The sequence below is a fragment of the Pectinophora gossypiella genome, chromosome 22, assembly GCF_024362695.1.
Source record: "Pectinophora gossypiella chromosome 22, ilPecGoss1.1, whole genome shotgun sequence".
Taxonomy (NCBI): Eukaryota; Metazoa; Arthropoda; class Insecta; order Lepidoptera; family Gelechiidae; genus Pectinophora; species Pectinophora gossypiella.
In genome coordinates, this window is record NC_065425.1 from 2,626,177 (window position 1) to 2,635,862 (window position 9,686).

General features: G+C 33.6%; 1 protein-coding gene across 1 annotated transcript; it reads right to left on the reverse strand.

Moving 5' to 3' along the window:
* Positions 1-486: 486 nt before the first annotated feature.
* Positions 487-7,522, reverse strand: LOC126377199 (uncharacterized). The gene is made up of 3 exons (XM_050024895.1): positions 7,325-7,522; positions 6,990-7,245; positions 487-996 (listed from the first exon to the last, which is right to left on the reverse strand). Exons 1-3 carry the CDS (start codon positions 7,472-7,474, stop codon positions 671-673), a joined length of 732 nt encoding a protein of 243 aa, XP_049880852.1. The 5' UTR covers positions 7,475-7,522; the 3' UTR covers positions 487-670.
* Positions 7,523-9,686: the final 2,164 nt, after the last annotated feature.

Here is a 9,686-nt window from a genome sequence, read left to right on the forward strand (position 1 = left end):
CGGGTGGCTCAATGACTATACAACAAAAATAAAGCTCTAAACCAATATAACCTACTAAACGGTTATAAAGATAAATATATACATATCATAATATACATTTGTACAAAATATCTACAAACATTATAACAAATAATATCATATTATAATAATATAAACAAATTAATATGATACGTACTAATAATTATTATATCACAGAGAAACAGATGTAGGTTGATAAAATATAAGAATGAAAATATAAAAATACAAATATATAAAAAATAATAATATCAACATAAATACGTTACTTGAAAACTTATAAAAACTAAACTAAAATTAAAAATAAAAAGGCTTAGCAAAAGGACTAGATGATAAAAAGATATATACAAACTGAGTATTAAAGTACATTGATTTGTATAAAACAAAATACACAAATACGGATACCGTATAAGGTGTGAAAAATATACTAATGTAGTACAACAAGAATATCATACAAACGCAGAACAGGGTTTATGAAAACACAACAATAATACAAACAATCTCGTCCGGTACAATCCCTTACAAAGGGATTTCGAATAAATATTTAATAAATAATCTTAACTAGAAATAAATAGTCGTTGTCTATTCGGTTGACTATGACAAATATTTATAAGAGCGGTCCCAGGTCGGGCCTTGAGGAATCGAGGGTGATCGCTTAGTCAGACTTAACGTGGGCGCCGTACGCTAGGTTCTGGGCGTCTTCGATGGACCGTCCCCATCCGTGGCCGCTGCTGGGCGCGTAGTGCTCCTCATGATGGGGATGAGCAACGACTTCGTATGTGGTGTCGTGGTGCTTGTGGGCGAGGAGTTTCTTCAAGGCGATGATACCGGCGACCAAGAGGGAAACCTTGGCCAATAGGAGGGCTTTGGCAGCGGCAAAGGCGATGATGCCGAGGAACAGAGGGATAAGGGCAGTGATCTTCAGCTTGGCGAGAGCCAGGAGAGGAAGCAGTTGCTTGATCTTCTTCTTCTTGCCACGAGCTGGAACGAGACAAAATTTTGTTATTTTTTTTGTTAGATACAATGTATGATTCTGATGTAACTGATGTTATGTTGAAAAATATTGTTATTCCATCTACATTTGCCGGGTTTGGCAATGCCTAGTTAACATTTTTTGTGGATGAAATATTTGAAAAATCAAATGTCGCAAATACTGTTAGTTGATATTTAAACAAAACCACATTGTGTTTGTAAAGGTATTGTTAGGTAAAAAATTTAAAACAAATAAAGTAATAAATAGACTAAGACTTGAACTTGAAAGGCCATGTTAACAAAATCAATACCAAAATAACATTACTATCTCATGCAATAATCTATGTTAAGATTCAAATACAATTTACAAAAAACAATTTGAACACTATACAACAGTATATATGAACGCAATTCTCACTGAAGCATTTACAATTACACAATTTCGGTTCAAATTCAAATTCAAATTCAAAAATATCTTTATTCAGTAGGTAACATAGTTACACTTTGAATCGTCAATTTTACATAACGAACGTCTCATCCGCCTAAAACTACTGCAGCTTCTCACAACCTGTATAGCCGGGGAAAAGAAGCTGCAAGAAAAACCTCGGCACAGGGCCCTAGACGTTCTTTAAAAAAATAAAAATAAACATAAAACATAAAATATTGGTATACAATTGAGTAATTTAGCTGCCTAATATCAGTTCTCAGACAGTTAATCCCATGCATTCATATCTTCTAAATAATCACTAACTTTATAATAACCTTTTTTGTAAAGTTTTTGTTTAACTACTGTCTTAAAACAGTTGAAAGGCAAATTCTGAATGTCAATGGGAATCTTATTGTAAAAACGTATACATTGCCCCTTAAAAGATTTAGTAATCTTATGTAATCGACTGACTTGTAAAGCAAGTTTATTTTTGTTCCTGGTATTAACAATGTGCCGATCGCTATTTTTTGCAAATAATCCTATATGTTTTTTTACATATATTAAGTTTTCAAAGATATATTGTGATGCCAAAGTTAAAATATTAATTTCTTTAAATTTATTTCTAAGTGACATCTTGGGTCCCAATTTGTAAATCGCCCGAATGGCTCGCTTTTGCAGAACAAAAATGCTGTTCATATCTGCAGCATGACCCCACAGCAAGATGCCGTACGACATTAGACTGTGGAAGTAGGCAAAATAAACTAATCGCGCGGTTTCTACATCGGTTATTAAACGAATTTTTTTGACCGCGAATGCTGCTGAGCTGAGCCTTTTGGACAACTTATCAATATGAGGACTCCATTGCAACTTAGCGTCCAAAGTAATTCCCAAAAATACAGCAGTATCCGTGAGGTCCAATTCCTTATTTTTTACAATAATAGAATCGAGGGGCCTACTAACATTCGATAACGTAAAATAAACATATTTTGTTTTATTTTCATTAAGTAGCAGGTTGTTTACAGTAAACCAATCCACTACCTCTGAAATGGCGTTGTTTACATCGTCAAAGGAATCTTGTCGTCTCTTTACTTTAAAAAGTAAGGAGGTATCATCTGCAAACAGCACCACCTCATGTTTTACAAGACTAGGTAGGTTCGCCTTGCCATGTTATGTAAACTGTAATCTTGTTGCAAGTTCAAGGTAATTGAACGACGAATTGTATAAAAATAATCCGTTAAACGTCGTAACCATTTTAATATGCTTGACATTTCTGTTTTGTTTCATACACTAAGTGAGTCTCATAGTTATTTTTATTGTTTTGCGTGTTTACGCTTGTAGTCTTTTGAATAGTTTAGTGTATTGAGTGTTCTATTTTTATACCTATGCAATGGTAGAAACCGAAATTACTATCATGTTTATTGTCCTGAAAGTTTTTGTTAATGTACATTACTTAAATAACGTTAGGGTTCAAACAAACTCATTAATCTAAAAATATTATTTTTATCTCAAGCCTAATCAAGGATAATCTTATTTTCGATAGGCGAATATCTTTAATTGTTTATTTTCTATTTCCTCTTTGGCTTTATTTTATTTATTCTTATATAAAATTTCCAAATGAAATATATTGTTGTCTGGTGTTTGTCACGTGAAATTGATATGGCAGTGTTGTTTTTGAATCTCATTACCCAATTCCCTACTTGCGTTTACGTTTGTATGTCTATGTCAACTGATTTGGTATGTAGCCTACTTGCATGTGCGACCATAAGTGGTATTTTAAATTCCTCATTCGTGTTCTAATTACAGATTTATTTAAATATTTGAATAAGTAAGGTGTTTACAGTTGTATCTCGCTTATAAAAGTAACGCGTTATTGCCTACTATTCGAACAAGCTACGTATAGTTCAAAGTTTGGAATTTAGTCATTATGTTTATATTGTCTATATGCGTTATTATAATGTATCTTGAATCATCCTTATCCTTTATAAATAAATATTATTTAACACTATGACTATGCCTGATTTCTTAGTACACACTAACCGGTCAGCGCCGTCAACCATCTCACTCACATTAACTTCTCATACTCAACCGCAGCTAATAACATTTAATACCATATAAACACCGTCACGTGTTTAAAGTATCAAACTTGTCAGCTTATGAGTGGTGTTTGGTAAAGTAGGATCATAATTATTGATCATTGGAAAGGCAATTACATACAACTTTCTTAAGACATGGTCTTGTCTTGGGAGCGGCTTGTTATGGCTCGATTTCTCGATGACTCGCTTCGTATGGACTAAACTGGTTTGGTCATGAAAGTTCAAGAAGAGCAGCCAGGGTTGGCAAGTCGAGATATTTCGACCAAAATGGTTACATCTGGTTCTTGAGGCTCTACAACTTGTTCGTGTGAACTGTATTGAGTGCAGCAACGTAAAGCTACCTACCTAGAGAATCTTTCGGAAACGACGACAAATTGAACGTCTTGAGGCTATTTAAGAACTTTATACTTATCATAAAGGCACAATTACATGGAACTAGGCTTGGGAAAAAGTAGCATTGGAAGAATAATATTATTATGAATATTTCACTTGGGACAATTATTTTTAACTGAAGCTAGTCTGACCATAGCAAAAACTAAAAATAAAATACCTAGATTGAAGATAGAAATACGAGGTTTAAGGTCAAATCAAGAAATAATAATAATGGTGTTTGAAATTCTTATTGCAATAGGACAACACAGGCATCTTTATTACTACTAACCTAGAACAAGCCTGATTGGTCTACAGTTCCATCTACACAGCCCCTGTGACCTCCTGAGCTCTTCCGTTTATAACTGCACACTCTGACAAGGACCTAGGTACAGGTTCCTTAATGACCGTCTCCGGAATGCGGTACCACTTTCATAACCCACTCGCGGTCAAGTGCTTGTGTTGATACGTGAACATGTGCTACCACTTGACGGGAATTTCAATTTGGTAGCCGATATTATAACTTAAGAATCTTTTGACATCACACTTGAAGAATAACTTGACGATGAATATGATAAAGCTAAGAAAGTTGTTCCCAACGATGCTTTGAATAACAAGAAATCTATGGCAAGTAATTTAATTGAAGCATGTAAATGACTTGCAAGAACAGGTATGGAATAAGTTCACGTAGGTATCCAATATGAGGTCAGTAGAAACTCTATTGAAAGCACATCTATCTCTGTTGGACAACATAAATTGGATAAAGACAGACATCGTTTAAGTGCAAATTGTGCCGGACTTGTTCTATACGTCCTTGATTGCAAGCGAAGTTCAAGCTTACAAGTTATACCGTTGGGAATGCAAATTTGTATAAAGCATAACACAAACAAGTGTGCACATATATTTAGTAATGTTTATTCATTATATGACCAGGTCTAAGTGAGATGTGTAGGACGAAAACTGACATCCTTAAAGTGAACGAGAAAGTAGATATACAAGAGAAAGTTTGGGACAAAATCATGTTTACAGAAGGATATAGAGGTAATGCCGTGAATACGAAAGCCTACATAGATTGGCGATGACGTAAAAAAGTAAAAGTGATTTAGATTTTGATTAATTCACCGTTCTGATAATTTCGTGGTTAAGAGAAATCTCTACAATGAAACGATGTGATTTAAGCATGATACCTAACCACAAAGACTTGCTCTATTTGTTTAACATTGAAATAAAGTGTACCATGAACTGTTGAATCATCATTTCCTTTTATTAAGCCGCGGTCAATGTTCGTGCCGTAGTTGTCATTTTTGTCTATTTTATTTGAGAAACGATCTCATTCGTTTTGTTTCGCAATCGTTTATGTAATATGATGATTGGGTGTCGAGAATGAAAGTTTACGTTTTCTTTTGCGTGACTTTGGTATATTTATAACTAACATGCTTTTGGCAGCTTTTTCTGTAGTATTATTATGTATATTTTTGGAACTTTTGCGTAGATTAATAGTGACTTTTTAGTAAAATTTTGATTTTAATTAAAAAATCAGCGTCTGTTTGTTTATCATTGGGTACATAATTTTGAACACTGGGTTTTTTTGTTACTTCTTAACTGAACGAATAGGGATCTCTGTAGACTCTCGCTTAGCTTATACTTCTGAATATTTATCATCGATTCATATAATAGGTACTTTCTTACGAAGAATTGTAATAGACGGTCGTAGTAAACATGATAAGTACTTTTTTCAAGCATCCTCTTTATAATGTGTGTCATAGATTTTTTTATTCAAAACATGATTGAATCGTCATTATTATTCACTGTCATACAACTGGTAGTAAGAATAACAGTAGTTTTCTTTTTATGTTAGTTTAAAGTACTTTTAGTTTTCGAATCAGTAAAATTGGAATAAGTTTTTAAATTATTCAGACTGCTGTTTATGTTCGACGTTATGGTGAAAATCATATTTTTAGATAATTTTTAGTAATTGTGTATTTTATTTTGTTATAGCGAAGTGCGTACAAGTTTTTTTTTTAATATTCGTTTAAGACGATATTTTTTGTGCTTTTAGTTATTCAGTTTATATGGTATATCTATGTGCAACATATTATACATTTTTATAAAAAAAAAACTTTATTCTCAGTCACAATTGGGTGGTTTCCTACTTCAAGGATAAATTATTAAATTCTTATTACTAAATTACAGACCGCTCTAAAGGTGACAATAAAAGTTTTCTTTTTTCCATTTAACCTAATTTATTATTTTTAATAAAGAAAAATGTAATAATAAGATCACGACCAAGAAACTTTTCCAAGAGACTTTTGTAATTATTTCTTTTTATTTTGTTGCAATAAAGTGTATTTGTATTGTATTGTTTGTATTGTAATAAATGCGATATTTTGACACGTTTTTCTATGACGTCCTAGGTTGCTTTTTCATATAAATTTCTTCGTAATTTTATATTTTGACTTTTAGTAAACAATCTTTCAATTTTTTTAAATTTTTCCTCACCTTATGGTTGTCTGGTAGAAATCGCTTTAAGCGATAAGGCCGCCATTTGTAATGTACTTAGAGACTTTATGTAATTATTTATTTTTATTTTGGTGCAATAAAGTGTATTTGTATTGTATTGTATTGTAAACAGTAACTAATTTGACTAGTTGGAAATTACCCTATTGTAATGTAAAAATAGGATCAGCAAGACCGAAAAATAATTCTGATTTAATATAATTAATTGGATTATTTTGTTCTTAATTAAGTCATCAATGTCTAGCTTGCAACGAATCCCATTATTATATTGTTTATTAATTGGCCTTGACTTTAAAATTGATCACTGAATTTTGAATATTATGCTTGATCTAATAAAGCGCAAAATTAATATCAGTAAGGTAGCGGCAAACTTATTTACTTAAATGTTGCAAATAAATCTATTGACGTTTATTGTTTATGGAGTCAGTCCATATACTAAAAAATAATCACTATTTTTGGTCATTTGCCCTGTGCCTAGTTAAGTCTCATTTGTAGCTATTTTCTTTTATTTTAGTGCAATAAAGTATATTTGCATTTTTATAATCAAAGCGTAACAAATTAAGATAAACATAATAATGTTGTATTAATTTACATACCTTCCTCAAGAGACCTCTTCATGCCCTCAACAGTAGACGAGGGAAGTCTGAACTGGATCACATGGTTTTCCAAGAAGTCAGCTGCTGAATCCACCAGTCTTGACTCCACCTGCACTTCTCTCGCCTTAGGTTCCTCAGACAAGGGCTCCAAAGCTCTCGCAGACCTAGGAGACCCGGTACCAAGCAGCGTAACACCGTCAGTCAACGACATCTCTCGTGCAGAAGACAAACTCTCCACATATTTCAATGCCTTCTCCTGCAAGCAAAAGATATACGTTATAAACTGTTTAAACTTCACACACGAACTTCACAACACTTCACTGCACAATATTGACCTTCAGGCACAAGGATACGTCGCCTTCGGAGCACTCTTTGACCACGCCAATGACGCTGCCGACTAGACCAGGGTCGTTTGAGTCCTTGTCCAGGGCGGGCATCGCCCGCGCCGACGCGACCAAAAGTAGGGCAAGCACACAGCTCTTCATCGTACAGGCCTGTTCCTACCCCTACAGAATGTTCAGCACAAAGTGTGGCGACGGTGTATAAAGCGGTCTGTTTTAAGGCTCTCCATCCCACCCCACTACTGCACCGGCCGGCCAAGAAAAGTGAACCTAAAAGCGGACGATTAAACTGGTACCGACGAAATTATTTTATGTTAATACGGGCAGGCTGTTGCGTGAACGCACGTTTTTGGGGTTCATTCACACGCCATTGTTAAATGTGTGTGTGTGTGTAGCTTTGTATGTGTGCACGCTTCACTAGACGCCGTGAGATGTGCCGTAAAGCTTGGTGAAATGTACCGCGATTTAGCTGTCTTGATACTTTGAGAACAGGTGGAGCTTGTCCGTTTACCGCTTAAGCGTTTAAAGAAATAATGGATTGTTGACTTAGAAATAAAGTTTAATTAATGTTTCTCGTTAGGTTTCTTTTTGTTTGGCTAGTGAAACTGCAATGTAAGCCTTTGTTTTTAGAAATCCGTCTCCCCTAAGCTTCACTTTTAATTTGTTATCATAATATCTAACATTGTCCTTAATTTTGATTAATGATGAATCTCCATGAATCTCCATACGTTCAACTTGTATTATTGATATTTTATACATCACCAACCACAAAATTCAATTTTATTTGAAAGAGAAAATACATTTCCCGCCACAAGGTTCACTTAGTCTGTAAAATTTCCACAGAAAAAACGACGCATTGTCTGACATAGTTGTATTTAGAAATGGCACATTCACACAAAACTTGACGCCACAATTTTGTTTCCAGAAAAACATATCATACAACTTGATTTCTACAATACTATCTCTCGTTCTAACCTAGAATTAAGTATCTTATTTTTCTCACAATTACAAAAACAATGAAACGATAGATTAGGGGAGATAATGGTACTTTTACTTTTCTTCTCAAGAAGAATCACTGTTTCAAAGTATAGTATACTCATTAAAGATTTAATTATATTTGTCAGTTTATCGTCCAATTTGTGCGTAGTGAAAGTATATTTTATTTTTAGTATATTTTTAGAGTGAATGTTGAATAAATAAATATTACGGATAATGTTGAGAGAAAATTTGTAGCTGAATTTATTTTAAAAATACGATTTGTTTTCATTTTTAATTCGGGTTATAATCCGCTGTTTTATAAATTAATATCCACACATTAATAATCAGTCATTACACATTATTTTAAGTTTACGTGGTTATTATTATAATTAAAACACATAATAACGGGTTCTTACCGCGTTTAAAAATCGGGAAATATCGGGAGTCTCATATCCCCATTTTAAACGCGGTAAGAACCCGTTATTATGTGTTTTAGTCATAACACATATCATGCACTCTCACGTGTAACACATTATATTATCAAGGTGGAGACAGAATTCAACAGTTAGAAAATAAATGGCGATCCAAACAAAACATAACATACCAATTGGGGTAGTCAGTGGTAGCATCCATCGCAAGATTAATACCCACATCTCAACGAGCTTTTTGAGATCAACGTGGTAGGTGTTGAAATGGCGATTTATATTTGAATATATTCAAAAATTAAGTCTGAATATTTATTTATAATATAAAGAAATATAAATATTTATTAATTATTTTATATAATATATATATTACTTTTAATATTTATTTATTTTTATTTATTTATTTATATATTTTTTTTGAGTGTTAGTCAATATTAGTCCACAAAACTGCAGTGAAGCAGCGTAGTAGAACATGCTCTATACCCCCTGGTTGTTTGAAAGACGTGCCAAGCAGTGGGACGTGAACGGGCTATTCAAATCAAATCAAATCAAATATACTATTCTGCTTGTCAATTTAAAATTAAAAGTAACAATCAAATATTTTAAAACTATAAAAAATAAACAGGTCAGAATTTTATTATAATAATACAATTTGTCGCATAATCAGAAACATACGTAACTTGGTTACGTCCAACTAGGCGTTTAAGTGTTCTGAATCTGACCTGGTCCAAACGAACCCATTACACTAGCGGCATTGCCCCGTTGCACAGCCACTGACAGGCGTTGGACCAGGTAAGATGCAGACCTAGGGAGCCTATTCTGCTTATATGCTATTCCATCGTCATTGCCCGCTGCAACTTGGCAGATGATGGTAACAGTGGCTGTGTTGCTGTCACGTTTTGCTGCAGGATCTCTTGTGACTTATCAAGCCAATAGCAGCACGGAACCTTTTG

Excerpts from the sequence above, each read along its gene's own strand:
- LOC126377199 (XM_050024895.1), bottom strand. The coding sequence starts at position 7,474 with ATGAAGAGCTGTGTGCTTGCCCTACTTTTGGTCGCGTCGGCGCGGGCG. Across the intron at positions 7,246-7,324 it reads ACGTATCCTTGTGCCTGAAG|GAGAAGGCATTGAAATATGT; the intron begins GTCAATATTGTG and ends TTTTGCTTGCAG. Across the intron at positions 997-6,989 it reads GAAGAGGTCTCTTGAGGAAG|CTCGTGGCAAGAAGAAGAAG; the intron begins GTATGTAAATTA and ends GTCTCGTTCCAG.